Below are 15,585 nucleotides of genomic sequence, written 5' to 3'. Positions count from 1 at the left end.
GCCAATTTTTGGCAGGATATTTCTCTTTTAGTTCAGGTAGTATATAAGTTTCTATAAATGAATATGCTTGTAAATATTTTGCAAAGGCCTTTCACCGAGGTGAAATTTTTAAGAAGTAAACGAACGGAAAAAAATTGCTTTTTCTCGAATTGCTGCACGTTTTTTCCTATCCAAGGGTTATGAAAGCACGTTACCAGGGGTCCACTTTTAGGCTCTAAAGCCTGAACACGCCGGCTGAAAAATCCGACCGGACGGCACATATGGAACACCATACTGAACCGTTATGTGCTTGAGTCGAAGCTTCCGTCCGTTGTCAATTCGACAGTGCATACCTCCCCACTGTATTACCCTCAGTGAATTACACATAAAGAGAATCAGGAACCGTACTCTGTGTTTTCGAACAAGTGAACAGATTGAAGTCAATGGACAACATTTGGACATGCGGAAGCTCCGAATGAATGCAGTTTTACAAAACCCGTGGCACGCAGAATATCACGACCCAGACACTGTACTATGTGACTTGTGTACACATACAGGTGATTTCGTCACTTGTCTACAAACACGCGATGACAGAGCACTCTGAGAGCAAAGTTCAGGCAAAGCTACATAGCTCATCGAGCCTTATTACGGTACTCAGGTACGTTAACCAACATGTATGTGGCGTTCGTTGGAACCAAATTAAGCACGTTGTACTGGACCTGTAGACGAAGAGGTAAATCAAAATACATTAGCCCATAAAGCAGGGAAATAGTTTGGTCTACTCAGCATGCCACTTTAATGCTGTGGTCCGCTCGAGCATTGTGAAACAGTCGCTTGAATACACAATCTTTGGTATTATTTTTGATCAGTATTATATCAGAGGTGGATCCACTGCCCTGCATGCTTATTAATGTCATGTACTTTGCAGGGAGCAAGAGAGGGAGATTCGGTCAAGGCAATTTATCGTATGGTGTCTACTGTTTTCACTGGTGGAAGAAACTTGGTTTTGCCGGCCAATGTAACAATTGAGAAGCCTATCCTACTGAAGATCTGATGAACCACGGTGGTTCAACCACCATGTCAAATCCAATAGGAGCCCATAATTATGTGGGATTTGCACCGAACCTCGCAGGTGTATGAGGCTACCTTGATATTGAGAAGAACATATCATAGCTTTCAGACCATAGGAACCAAAGCTTTTCGAATTTCGCCGATGGTAGTCTGTGCAACATTTCATGACCTACTTATCATGGCCCTCCGGGCATGAATGTTCCAATGCAAATTTTTCCTGCCAAAGTTAATTCACTTCATTTTATTTCCACTCCACAACACAAATAATCAAATGCATATAACACATAGTGCACAGAAACAATAGGAAGTGGCGGGATTTCGTAAAAAACAAAGGTTGTTGAGTAAGGGATCTCTCAAAACATAGTATTGACTGACAAATATAACATGAGAAACACGAGACTAGGGACGAATAAATAAACCAGCAGATGATGACATGTACATGCAAATTAGTAGTATAGACGGAGCAAACCGCACCCCCATGTGAGGGGTTTTTTGGTGGGAGGAGGTGAGGGGGCCTGGCGGGGGTAGGGACGTGAGGGGGAAGACGAGCGGCAGGCGGCGGTGGGCAGTGGCGCGAGGAGGGAGGCGGGCGCGCGGTCGGGTTGATGAGGGGCGGTGACGCGGGAGGAAAGGGTTGACTCGGGGGGTGAGAACGAGAAAGAAGAAACGATGTAACACGGGTGCCTAAAACCAACCGGAATTCGACGGAATTCCTTAAGTGGTCAACGGGCAATGTAAGGGGTACCTTTTTTTGTTGTTTTATTACACTTTTTAACGCCAGCACAGAGAGGTTTACTAGATTAATCGGTAAACGTACACGCTAAGAATTGCCTAGGAAACGTTAACATGTAAGGGCCCCTTTTTTTTTTTTTTTTTTTTTTTTTTGCATGACGGCCGAGGTGACTTTGACTTTTCTCACGAACAAGGAGGCGTTGAGGATGACCACTTTGTAGGCAGGGCTCGGGCCGGCTGCCATCAGGCACAGTTTGTACTGACAAAAAAATGTGCGACGGAAAACTGTACTTTTTCGGGTACTAGTTTCCCATGGTGCCATTGCAAGCTTTTGTGAACTAACAACTATGGAACCCGCAGCATTTGTCACCGCCTGTTTTCTCAGACATACCCTCAGGCTACCGCGCTAAGCCAAGTGTGACATAAAATCAGAGAACTCATAAATGGTCATTCCATTCAAGCCTCAGCGCCCAGGAACTCATTAAGACCTCGACGGAGCCGCCGACCCGCATCTGTGCAGGACCGCCCGGACAATGGACAGTCATTAAGGAATCATCACCGGAAACTCATTAAGGCCTTGACGGAGCCGCCGACCCGCATCTGTGCAGGACCGCCCGGACAATGGAAAGTCATTAAGGACTCATCACCAGAAACTCATTAAGGCCTTGACGGAGCCGCCGACCCGCATCTGTGCAGGACCGCCCGGACAATGGAAAGTCATTAAGGACTCATCACCAGAAACTCATTAAGGCCTTGACGGAGCCGCCGACCCGCATCTGTGCAGGACCGCCCGGACAATGGAAAGTCGATAACGGCTCATCGCCTACATGCCCGGTCGTGTCTGCGCTCGCTCGGACAATGGGGGCTCACGAATAGCAATACCATCCCGACCTCGCCCAACTGTACTGGTCAGCTCGGACGAGCAAAGGTGGGAGGGCGGTATCACCCATCTGTGCTTGGCGATCCTCAAAGCACCCGGATGGGGTGTGCGCTCCATATCGCCCGTGAAGGTCGCTATATAGCCGGTTGTCGCTGCTTCTTCAAATCATTTGTCTTCAAACCAACTTAAGTTGTGGTATTTACGCCCGCATACCGTAACCTGCAATACGTTCGACAATGTCTCAGCCTTGGGAAAGTCCGGACTACACCGATAGTCAAATGGAACAGATTATGAAGTGGACCGAAACGCCTCAACCGTGGGACAGTCCTGAGTACACAAACAGCGAGTTGGAGGAGATTCAGTCAATCGCCGATAATATTTTGGGCAATGTAAGTGGCCGATGTTCGTTTTGGATTGGTGTGTTTTTTTTCTCCTCATGATATTGTTTTACGTATTTTAATGGTGTTTGTCTCATTATGTGTGTTGTGTTTTTGTCGTTTGAATCTTTGTTGTTTTGTTTGTGTTTCTTTCTTTGTTAATTTTTTTTGGTTTTTTTTTTTTGGTTTTTTTTAATGTTTTTTTTTCTCCCTTTTTTTTTTTTTTAACCCGCTGCTTATCCAGCTCTCTCTTCTTTTGTATGTCGATAGGATGGCAGACGTCCCGACAATGATGTGGCTTCTCCTCTTCGCGATAAGCGGGAAAAGGTCAAGAAATCGGCTGGTGTTTTTGAATGTCTGAAATGCGAAAAAAAAATTTGTGCGGCGAGATCATTTGCGGCGACACGCCTCCTCGCACGACATCCAGAAACACTTTTCCTGTCCCGAGTGCCGTGCAACCTTTAAGCGTCGCGATAACATGCAGCGTCATCTACATCGCCTTCACCTAAAACCCAAGCCTAAGAACAAGACAACGGTCATGCCGCTCGCACCGGATGTTCCTACCACCGTGACCGACAGCAACCAGCCCGGCTGCAGCCACTGGAGCGCGCCCCCACCCCAACCTCGACTCGCCAACGCAGCTGGTAGAACAAAGCACCGTTGCCCCGTGTGCGGAAAGGAGTTTCTTCGGGCGGACTCGCTAAAGCGCCACGTCACCAAAGTCCATTTTCAGCGGGCTCCTAAACCTCGAGAAGGAATCTTCGAGGATGATCCGACAGACTGTCCACTCAAGGGAGAGGATGTCATCACGCGTACGGTGCGAGACAACTGGGCAAGCATTCGGTCGAACCACTCCGATAGCCAGCGCGATGGGGAGGATGTGTTTAACATTCGTACGGTGAGAACCGCCAGAGACTATAAGACGGTGGCTAAAGCACTTCTCTCCAAAACCACCAGTGAGCACTCGGTAAACATTTCATTCGGGGGTATTTTTCGCCTTCCCGGCACTGGTGCGGTGCAATATTTCGAACCGGACACCTGCCGCTACCTTCCCCGACCTGTTGCATTCGAAAATCCCCAAGCGGCGGAACGTTTCATCGATAACTTTCAGAAGGAGAACATTGAGGCGTATTTTCGGGAGTTCATTCCGGAGTGGACTTCGTTCCTGCTCGCTAATGTCAGGCTGTACATTGGCCGTCCCGCGGACCCGCTGCAAGAAGACCCGGTCAACTTCGCGGGCGGAATGGGGGATAACCGAGACCCTGAAGTTGATGAACTGTACGGAAAGCATTGGTCCGCGATCAGAACCCACCATCGGGTTGATCGAGTCGTGCAGGACATTTACAACGTACGGCTGAATCGCCCAGAGGCCTCCTATCGTCGGATCATGGACAGCATTCTGCAAAGGCTCACGTGTCGGGTGAAAATAAACGTTTCGCTAGGGTTCATCCTTCGCCACGTGGAAACGGGAGATTTGCGCTATTTTCATCCTTCGCACAATAACCCAACGTTATTTCCCGCCGCAGTCACGGTGGCGTCCCGCAACGATGCTGATGGTTTGGTGGCGCGTCTACAAGACATAGACGTCTTGGAGCACGTCAAACAGCAAAGACCCGACACGAAATGGACCGTGGTAATGCCGACAAACATGGCCATTTACGTGAACAAAATGAACCGCTTTTACATCGGTGCTCCCACTTCCCTACCCCACTGCGTTCGCAACAACCCGGGTCTAAACAGTCTCACGCACCACGCCCATCGGGGTGGGAGGTACACCGACAACCTGTGTTTCTTCAGATGTCTCGCCCGCCACCATGGAGCGACTCTGGGGGCGCTGGAAACACCGACAAGACGGTTGGTGGAAAGGTTCGAACGCCATACGGAACGACGAATCACCGAGGGCGTGACTATGGATGATTTGGCTACGGCAGAAGTAATGTTTGAGGTAAACATTCATGTGTACAGCCTAGAACCACCGACTGGCGATGCTCCTGCGAATGAGGGACCCAGGGTGAGGTTAGTGCGTCGATCGCTTCGAAGGTACCCAACTACCTTGAATATGAACCTACACGGTAAACACTTCTCGTACATTTGCGACATTGACACGTACAGCCAATCCTTCGAGTGCAAGAAATGTAGGACAGTGTTCACTAGATCGTTTAACCTCCACCGCCATGAGCCCACGTGCGTTGTCAATGTGAAGCACAAGTTTCCTGGGGGTATTTACGCCTTGCGAGAGTCGATATTTGACAAACTGGAGGAGGTAGGGATCGACATCGAAGAAGACCTGAAGTACTTTCCCTACCGCGCTACATATGATTTCGAATGTTACTTTGACAGGGTGGCGGAAGCTGAGACCGACGCGGGAAAATTGTCCTGGTGCAACCGCCACGAACTCCTCAGCGTCAGTGTGGCGAGCAACGTCCGCGGCTTCGAAGAGGCGAGATGTTTCGTGACGGAGGGCGACCCAACCGATCTTGCGAAGCGCATGCTCGACTACTTGTACGAGATTGGTGACGAGGCTTACTCGTGCATGCTGTACCTGTTTGAGGATGTGTTCACTCGTATCCACGAACTGGAAGACGAACAGCCCTTGGATTCGGACGGTGCGCATGCTATGGTAGCGCATTTGGAGACTCTGCGTCAGGAGTTGGACGACTACCTGCGCGAAATTCCGGTCATCGGATTCAACTCCAGTAAGTACGACATCAACGTCATTAAGAAACATTTGTACAGATTGTTACGTGCTGCTGATGATGAAATTCAAATGACGACTAAGCGGGCCGGGTGCTACATGTGCCTCAAAACGCGGAAATTCAAATTTCTAGACATTTCGAACTGTCTGGCTCCCGGTTATTCGTACGACAAATTTTTAAAGGCGTACGACTGTTCTCACACCAAAGGGTTTTTCCCGTACGACTACATGACCAGCGTGGACAAGCTCGACGAAACACAGCTTCCGTCGCATGATGCCTTTTTTAGTACCTTAAAGGGGGCCAACATCTCTGAAGAGGATTACGCGCACTGCCATCGCATCTGGAGGGAGCGGGGAATGGAGACAATGCGCGACTTCCTGGTGTGGTACAACAATTTGGACGTCACCCCGTTCCTTGAAGCTGTACAAAAAATGTTTGACTTTTACAAAGCGCGGGAAATGGACATGTTCAAGTGTGCTATATCCGTGCCCGGCCTGTCACTGTACTACCTGTTCCTGACGTTACCACGAGACATTAGCTTCTCTCTCATAGACTGTGAGAACAAGGACTTGTACTATCTCTTGAAAAAGAATATCGTGGGTGGTCCGTCCATCGTGTTCCACAGGTACCATGAAAGTGGCAAGACTCTCATTCGCGACGGTCCCAAAACCTGCGAGAACATCGTTGGCTTTGACGCTAACGCCCTCTACTTGTGGTCTCTGATGCAGCCCATGCCGGTCGGGACTTTTCTCCGAAGGAGGGAACAAGAAGGCTTCAGGCCAGTCCCAAGCCACAAATACTCGGTCAGAGCTTCAGAGTGGCTGGAATGGATGGCGCACACCGGGGGAATATTCATCCGCCACCAGTTGAACCGCGGCGAGAAGCGCATCGGTCCCCGTCGCATCCCCGTGGATGGATTCTGCGAAGAAACCAATACCGTCTACCAATTTCAAGGGTGCTTCTGGCACGGTCACCGGTGCCGCTTAAACATCAGAGAGAACAACACCGTCAGGAAGAAGTCGCGCGACGAACTACGGGAGGAGACCGAAGCGATGTCCGACTATATCCGTTCCCAAGGACACGGGTTGGTTGAAATCTGGGAATGTGCCTGGCTGGAGCTGTTGTCATCGAATCGGGAGGCGTCAGAGTTCCTCAAAACGTTACGGCTACCCCTGCAGGAGGAGCGCCTGGATCTCAACCGCATCCTGAAAGGAGTGATGGACGGAGACCTATTTGGGCTAATTGAATGCGACATCGAGGTACCCAACCATCTCCGAGAACGGTTCGCCGAAATGCCTCCCATTTTCAAAAACGCCGACATCAGTCGCGAAGATATCGGGGAACATATGCGCCAGTACGCTGAGAGGGAGGGACTGATGAAGACTCCCCGACGAAGCCTCATTGGAAGCATGTTTGGCAAGCAGTTGTTGTTGGCTACGCCCTTGCTAAAATGGTACCTCCAACATGGGCTCCAAGTCACCCGCGTCTATCAAGCGATCCAGTACAGATCCTCCCCCTGCTTCCGACCGTTCGGGGAGGCTGTGAGCGATGCAAGGAGGGAGGGGGATGCTGATCCGGCGAAGGCCATCATCGCAGACACGACGAAACTCCTGGGAAACTCGGCGTACGGCAAAACCGTGACTAATCAAGAGAAACATCTGGATGTGCGTGTCTGTGGCAGTGACGAGGAAGCGATGCGTCTCGTTAACAACCCGCACTTTAGAGCGATACACACGCTAGGGGACAGCCTGTACGAAGTTGAGATGAACAAGACGGCGATCCGCCTGGGCCTCCCTTTGCAGATTGGATTTTTTGTCTATCAATACGCTAAATTACGAATATTGCAGTTCTACTTTGACTTTCTCTTGAAATTCGTAGATACGGCCGACTTCCAGCTTTGTGAGATGGACACTGACTCGGCCTATTTGGCGATAGCCGGTAAAAGCCTCGACGATGTCGTGAAACCCGACCTGCGAGAGGAGTACCAGCGAATAAAATCGGACTGGTTTCCACGCGACGATACGCCCGCCCATCGCGCTTACGACAAGAGAACGCCCGGGCTCTTCAAAGTCGAGTGGGAGGGGGACGGCATCGTCGCCTTGTGCAGCAAGACGTATTACTGTTTCGGGGCCAAAGACAAGATCAGCTGCAAGGGGCTCAGTAGGGCTACAAACAACATCACGAAAAGGAAATACCTCGACACGCTGGAAAGCCAAGTGGTGGGGGAAGGCGTCAACCGCGGATTTCGCATGCGGCAAGACGGATCGATGTACACGTACGAACAAGTCAAACGCGCGTATACGTACCTCTACCCGAAGAGAAAGGTAGCGGACGACGGCATCTCCACCACCTACCTGGAGATATAACCCTGACCCCCCCCCCCGAACACGGCCCACCATTCGCTATAAAACAGAACCGCCCGCAATCGGGACACCATTTTGGTCCATGGACGCGAGACTGAGGCATCCCTTCACCGCTGTGATTGCGGGCCCGACAGGAAGTGGCAAAACCCAGTTTGTGAAACGTCTTATTCTTGCCGAGGGGGATAAGCTCATCGACCCACCACCCGAGAACATCGTTTGGTGCTACGGAGAGTACCAAGATGCTTACGACCATCTGGCTAGTCTGGTGCCTCAAATACGATTTGTGGAGGGCTATCCCGGAGACTTACTTTCGAGCCTTGACCGGAGGCAGAGAAACCTGGTTGTGATAGATGACCTCATGTCTGAAAGTGGCAACAATGTTAAGGTGACTGAACTGTTCACCAAAGGGAGCCACCACCGAAATATGTCCGTCATCCTCATTCTCCAAAACTTGTTTTACAAGGGAAAAGAAATGCGCACCATCAGTCTGAACGCCCATTATTTGATTCTCTTCAAAAATCCTAGAGACGCATCACAAATCAACCACTTGGCGAGGCAGATGTACCCGTCAAAGATGAAGTACATGATGGAGGCTTACCGCGACGCCACTTCAGCTCCGTATGGCTATCTCTTCATTGACTTGAAGCCCGATACGCCCGAAAGACTGAGACTGAGGACTAACATCCTGCCGGGAGAATATCCCGTCGTATACGTTCCAAAGGTATAAATGCGGGAAGCTGAGACCGACTGTGCTCATTCGAAGATGTCGAGGCGCGTGCGTCACAACGCGCCCTACCTTCACGTGTTGGCCCGGGGCAGCGACAAGCAACGACAGGGCATCATCCAAGGGGCCAACAGAGAACTCCTCCATTGTTTATGCGAGTGCGCTTTGAACGTCCTAAACGGAAACATTCCACTCAAACCGTCAGAGAAAAAGAAGTTGCTGAAATACAAACGCCATCTGCGGGTTCTCGGTGATAGAAAAATCGGTTCGCAAAAGAAGAAGAAACTCCTACGCCAAAGGGGGGGTTTCCTTGGAGCTTTACTCACCCCGGTCCTGAGCGCCCTAGGCGGGTTACTGTTCAAGTGAGCATGGAACACGCCAAAAAGATGGTACTCGTTCCTCAAGACACTCTTTTAAAGCTGCAGTCGGCCCGGCGTTTGGAACAAACACCCACCACGCGAGTGGTGCATAGCCTAGACACAGACATGAGGGAACTTCTCGACAGGCAAGATCTATCTGACGATGCAAAAGTCAAGTTGTACCACCAGACGCTTCATCGCTACGTCAACCTGAACAAACAGAGGACAGCGCCGCTGACCATGACGTTGGAAACAAAGGGGCCAGACGATGATGAACAACCCCCCCAAGCTAGAGCGCATGCCGCTCGCATCCCCGAGGAGAGACCCATCGTCACACCCGGGAAAGGGCTCTGAAGTGAAGTTACACCTGACAGAGGACCCGGCTGAGGAGGAGTCTTACGATTTTCCCCGCCTGTTTGCCGAGGCCTCTCATCTACAATCTACCCCTAACAGACGGCGGAAAGCGACCCCATCCCTCAAACCCGTCCGCCTGAGCCCGAAGTGGACGCCGTATTAATAGGCCCCCCGTTGCCCTCACAAACTCATTTGGCGCGTTGTCACCATGGAACGTTGTCTGCCTGAGACGGGTTGCGGTTTGGAGCAGCTCGCAAGAAAAATACGCTGTTGGTGTGTGTGCTGTCGCGGAAGGGTAGTCATCCAAACCGCGGAGTTCACCGATGGAGCCGCCCGAGACGTACCTGAACCGGGTGTACTACGACCCGAAACACCCCGCGGCGATGGGGGGTGTGGAGGCTGTCTACCGTGCTGGCGCAGAGGACGGGAAAGACCTGAGCCGGCGGCAAATTCAGACCTGGCTTAGTCAGCAACCCACTTACACGTTGCACAAACCAGTCCGGAAGCGCTTTGAGCGGAACAGAGTCCTTGTCGGGGGAATCGATCATCAGTGGCAGGCGGACCTGGTCGACATGAGAGCCCTAAGTCGCTTCAACACCGACTTTAAGTACCTGCTAACGTGCATCGACGTACTCTCAAAGTACGCCTGGGCAACTCCACTCAAAAATAAAACCGCCGCCTCTCTTATCGAGGGATTCTCCACTATTTTGAAGAGCGGAAGAAAACCCTTCTCGCTGCAGACGGACAAGGGCACCGAATTCACCAACCGCGCGTTCCAGTCCTTCCTCCAAAAGCATAACATCGCCTTTTTTACCACCCGCAATGAAACAAAGGCAAGCGTGGTGGAGCGGTTTAACCGGACGCTCAAGACAAAGATGTATAAGTACTTTACAGCATCTCGCAGTCGGACCTACATGGATGCTCTGCCGAAACTAGTGACCGCCTACAATCATGCCTATCACCGAAGCATCCAGTCGGCGCCAGCTTCCGTGAATGAACGAAATGCGGAAAGGGTGTGGCATACTCTCTACTCCACTGCCGACTCTGCGCCCCGTCCGGTCTCTTACAAATTCAGCCTGGGAGACACGGTGCGAATCAGCGTGGCGGCCCGACCCTTCAGGAAGGGGTATCTTCCCGGATGGACCACGGAACTCTTTACTATCAGCGATCGACTCCCGCGCCTTCCCTCAGTTTACCGGGCGAAGGATTACGACGGCGAGGAGTTGGACGGAACGTTTTATGAGCACGAACTACAACGAGTGATCAAGTCCGACCAGCTGTATGAAGTGGAGAAGGTACTCCGTCGGCGAAAACGGGGGGGAAAGAACGAGTACTTCGTCAAGTGGTTGGGATACCCGGACAAATTTAACAGCTGGGTACCTGGACTACACAAACTATAAAGTTCCACTCGCTCTCGCTTCGGCCCCCATTGTTCTCGTGTTTTGCCGCCATGGCGGACTCATTTTACGTGACGCTCCCGAGCAACAGTTCTATGGACGTCCATCCAGACAACACGCTGAGTCATTTCTTTTCGAGGTTACCCACCCCGCTGACGTTCGAAGGAGATTGGGAAGTGGCCTTGGCCGAAGTCACCTATCCCCACCGCTGGCTGAACGTAACCGAGGGCACTGTGTTAGCTTGCTCCGCCGGACGGCAAGATTCCAGATTCCACTTTCACCACATACCCGAGGGATATTACGCGATACCCGAAGAGTTGCTGCAAAGTTTTGAGCCACCCATCGACCATGACGGTCTCGTTCGATTTACCTACAACAAATTTCTTCAAAAGGTCGTCATCAAAACGGGCCAGGGGGTAGTGCTCAAACTGATCGGGCGACTAGCGGCCCTACTCGGCTTCGATGATGGCGCGACCGTGATGGGAACCAGAAAAGGTGAGCGAGCGGTGGATCTTCGTCCCTTCTACTCGATGTTTCTTTACTCCAACGTAGTTGAATACCAGACCGTAGGAGACACACGCGCCCCCTATTGCGCATCGTGAACGTTGACGGGGAGTATGGGAACATCGTTACCAAAACCTACGACAGTCCCCACTACGTTCCCCTGAGGCACAAGTTCATCGACACGATCGAGGTCGATATAAGGGACGACACTGGCAAGCCCATTCCATTTGTGAGCGGAAGAGTCATTGTGAAACTACACTTTCGAAGGCGGCGGGCTACCTTCCTCCACTGAGAACCATGACTCGCTATTTCCTCCCCAACGTCAAGCATTACGAGGACTATTACGTCGGTCAGGTGGGTCGCGGTCATCCGGTGTTTACCGGTCCCAGAACTCAGAGAGGATATGGCCTAGGAGGAATATTGGGCGGGCTGTTCCGCTCCGCCGTGCCCCTGCTGAAGCAAGGGGCTAAGACGTTGGGACGCGAGGCTCTGCGCGCGGGTGTGGGGATCGCACAAGACGCCCTAGAGGGAAAAAGTATAAAGACCGCTGCCAAAGGCAGACTCAAGCATGCCGGACGCAATCTCGCCCAAACGGCCATTCGTGGTGTAGAATCTCGGCTCTCACGACGACCTATAAAAAGGAAAGCCCGCGGCAGACGCCCCACTTCTTCAGCCGGCAGGAAAGTGAAGAGGTCGAGAGACATCTTTGACTAAGTCCCTCGCTCGCAACACCCTCTCCAGCACACCGCCATGTCGCTGCTGCACGACAAGTCCTGCGAGTGCGCCAAGTCCGAACTTGATATCTTCTCCGTCCCTCCCACGCAGACAAGCATCGAAAAAGGACAGTGGGAAGAGTATCATCCCATTTCCACCATCACGGATGGGGGACCCATCGAGTTTTTCGTGCCTGGTTCTGGAGAGGAGTACTTGGATCTCAACCAGACGGAGCTGTACGTCAGGGCCAAGATCACCAAGGCAGACGGTTCCAACCTGACGGACGACGATCGCGTGGGCCCGGTCAACTTGTTTCTGCATGCCCTTTTCAGCCAGATCGACGTCAGTTTGAACGAGCGCCTCATCTCGCCCTCTACCCCGACTTACCCCTACCGTGCCATGCTGGAGACGCTGCTTAGCTACGGCGCGGATGCTAAAACGTCCCAACTCACGGCGGGGCTGTTTTACAAGGATACTGCGGGCCGGATGGACAGCGCCGACCCGCGGGCGACGGATGACGAAGCCAACGCCGGACTGAAAAAGCGGGCCCGGTATACCAACAACAGCGGCGTCGTTGACATGATTGGACCGCTGCACAGTGACATTTTCTTCCAAGACAAGCACATGCTGAATGGTGTTGACGTCAAATTGAAACTGATCCGAAGCAGTGATGCGTTTTGCCTGATGGCAGCCGGCCCGAGCCCTGCCTACAAAGTGGTCATCCTCAACGCCTCCTTGTTTGTGAGAAAAGTCAAAGTCAGCTCGGCCGTCATGCTAGGGCACGCGAAGGCGTTGGCGCGGGGCACCGCCAAATACCCTATCAGGCGCAATCTGTGTAAAATGGTGTCAGTGCCCCGTGGTAACCTCACCCTCAGTCAGGATCACGTGTTCCTGGGGCAACTACCCCATCGCATCGTGGTAGGGTGTGTGACCAACGAAGCTTTCAACGGACGGTACGGGAAAAACCCCTTCAATTTCAAACACATGAACATCTCGTTTTTCGCCGTGTATGTCGATGGCGATCAGATACCCTATTCCCCGCTGAAACCCAGATTTGGCGAGCCTGGTAGCAATTACATCAGGGCCTACCACACCCTCTTCTCCGGCACGGATAAAATGTACAAGGACGAGGGTAACGCCATCACTCGTGACGACTACGGCTCCGGATACACACTGTTTGCGTTTGATCTCAGCCCGGACTTGACGGCGGGTGGACATTACAGTCTCGTGAGGCGGGGCAACCTGAGGCTGGAGGTGCAGTTTGCGGAGCCACTCCGGGAGACTATTAATGTCATCATATACGCCGAGTTCAACAACATCATCGAACTGGACCGGGCCCGCAACGTAATCTTTGACTACGCCAGTTAATCACCGTGGTCATGGACAGCCGCGAAATCACACAGATCCTCCAGCGTGACCGCTTTACCAAGCATTTTTTCAGGGGTGTTTTCGCCAGCGACCGATTGCCTCGGGGTAACTTACCGCGACCTAGCGGTTTGGTGTTTAACACTGATCCGGCCTCCAAACCCGGCCAACACTGGGTGGCCATCTATATTACGAGAGACGGGGATGCCGAGTACTTCGATTCTTACGGACAGCCGCCACAGCTGCAACGGGTGAAGAATTTTCTTCGGAGGAATGGCCATCACGTTCACCACAATCGCCGCCCTCTTCAAGGACCGCTGTCCGCCGTCTGCGGGCAGTACTGCATCTTCTTCCTCTTACAGCGTTGTCGGGGTCTGCGTTTGGACAAGATCGTCAACTTGTTCTCATCGGATACATTGGACAATGACGTCCTCGTGAATGATTTCATTCGGAGGCATTTTCCTCGCGTAGACACGTCGGTGTATGACAGTGACTTTATCCTAATGCAGGTTGCCAGGGCTCTAACGAGTAACAACGTGAACTAAATGTTTCCGTCGATGTGTAGTAACCACTAAGCGAACTTTGTCATTTTCTTTCATGGTAACGTTTCCTTCGTAACTCTTAGCGTATACGTTTACCGATTAATTTTGCGAACCTCTCTGTAGCGGCGTTGAGAAAGGGTACTAGCCACAAAAAAAAAAAAAAAAAAAGTGGCCCTTACATGTTAACGTTTCCTAGGTCATTCTTAGTGTGTACGTTTACCGATTAATCTAGTAAACCTCTCTGTGCTGGCGTTAAAAAAGGGTACTAGCCGCAAAAAACACACAAAAAAAAGTCTCCCTTACATGGTAACGTTTCCTATGTCATTCTTAGCGTGTACGTTTACCGATTAATCTAGTAAATCTCTCTGTAATGGCGTTAAAAAGTGTAATAAAACAACAAAAAAAAGGTACCCCTTACATTGCCCGTTGACCACTTAAGGAATTCCGTCGAATTCCGGTTGGTTTTAGGCACCCGTGTTACATCGTTTCTTCTTTCTCGTTCTCACCCCCCCGAGTCAACCCTTTCCTCCCGCGTCACCGCCCCTCATCAACCCGACCGCGCGCCCGCCTCCCTCCTCGCGCCACTTCCCACCGCCGCCTGCCGCTCGTCTTCCCCCTCACGTCCCTACCCCCGCCAGGCCCCCTCACCTCCTCCCACCAAAAAACCCCTCACATGGGGGTGCGGTTTGCTCCGTCTATACTACTCAAATTAAATATAAATTACATGTACTAACTAGTGTTAATAATAAACCGTTGAAAGCATATATAAATAGAGTGATGTGTGCAGAGACTAGATAACTGAGCCAATGGGCAAGGTAAACATGGAATAATAAAATTAACTGGTTTTCATGAATTTCCACGGACAGAAAAGAAACCTGATTGTCGGATTAAGGGGCCTTGGAAATTTTACCACGAACAACAGTTTGTTCCACTTCGCATTTCTTTGTTATTTTTCTCTCTATCCTATTTGCTCTCGAACCACTCATGAGATCATGCCTTGGGTTTTAACTGCAGGACTACACAATGTTCCAAACCTCAAAACAATGACAATAACCATACTAAAGAACCGAACACTTGCCTTTTCTAGTAAAAGTGAATGCTTCCAACACTACACAAACATGTGAACATTAGGACTCGTTCGTCCCTCTGTGATCTTAAGGAAGTCTACATCGGAGTCTATGGGAGCCATGAAGCTGCGTTGGGGCATCTGTACCGCGGGAATGATTGCGAATGACTTCCTTGTTGGTCTCAGCACTCTACCGCGAGAGGAGCATATCGTACAAGCCATTGCCGAGGCCAGGGCCGTGCAACAAGCGAAAGATCTGGCCAAGACGCATGGTATTGCTGTCGTCTACGAGAGGTTCGAGGACTTAGCAATGGATCCCGATGTCGGTGAGTGAGATTAAGGACATGTATATTGGGGGCCTTTAGTTACGGTTTACAGGAAAATGGGTGGTGGGACGCAGGGACCGGTAGCATATGCCCGATAACGTACGCAACAGTAGATGTTATTGAAAAATAAATTTTG

The 15,585-nt window shown here is 51.3% G+C and overlaps 2 protein-coding genes across 5 annotated transcripts in view; both read left to right on the top strand.

Moving 5' to 3' along the window:
- The first annotated feature begins 259 nt into the window (after positions 1–259).
- The window catches only part of LOC110982584 (trans-1,2-dihydrobenzene-1,2-diol dehydrogenase-like), a 28,603-nt gene continuing 13,277 nt past the window's right edge, over positions 260–15,585 (top strand). Inside the window, exons 1-3 of one of the 4 annotated variants that reach the window (XM_022241121.2) lie at positions 261–637; positions 908–1,111; positions 15,217–15,449. In XM_022241121.2, coding sequence (XP_022096813.2) covers positions 15,236–15,449 — 214 coding nt within the window. In that variant the 5' untranslated portion in view covers positions 261–637; positions 908–1,111; positions 15,217–15,235. Of the gene's footprint in view, positions 713–907; positions 1,112–15,216; positions 15,450–15,585 lie in introns of all 4 variants that reach the window. The other 3 variants (XM_022241130.2, XM_022241102.2, XM_022241112.2) reach the window with 3 other exon arrangements.
- Positions 1,925–8,478, top strand: LOC147799083 (uncharacterized). The gene is made up of 2 exons (XM_087137271.1): positions 1,925–3,051; positions 3,310–8,478. Exon 2 carries the CDS (start codon positions 3,518–3,520, stop codon positions 8,099–8,101), a length of 4,584 nt encoding a protein of 1,527 aa, XP_086993397.1. The 5' UTR covers positions 1,925–3,051; positions 3,310–3,517; the 3' UTR covers positions 8,102–8,478.

Source organism: Acanthaster planci, linkage group LG05, assembly GCF_054643075.1.
Source record: "Acanthaster planci isolate LZ-2023a linkage group LG05, COTS_SCS, whole genome shotgun sequence".
Taxonomy (NCBI): Eukaryota; Metazoa; Echinodermata; class Asteroidea; order Valvatida; family Acanthasteridae; genus Acanthaster; species Acanthaster planci.
The sequence above is the reverse complement of the archived record's forward strand: the minus strand, read 5'-3'. Positions and strand labels throughout refer to the sequence as shown.

Coding starts and splice junctions, on each gene's coding strand:
- LOC147799083 (XM_087137271.1), top strand. CDS start 3,518: ATGCAGCGTCATCTACATCGCCTTCACCTAAAACCCAAGCCTAAGAAC.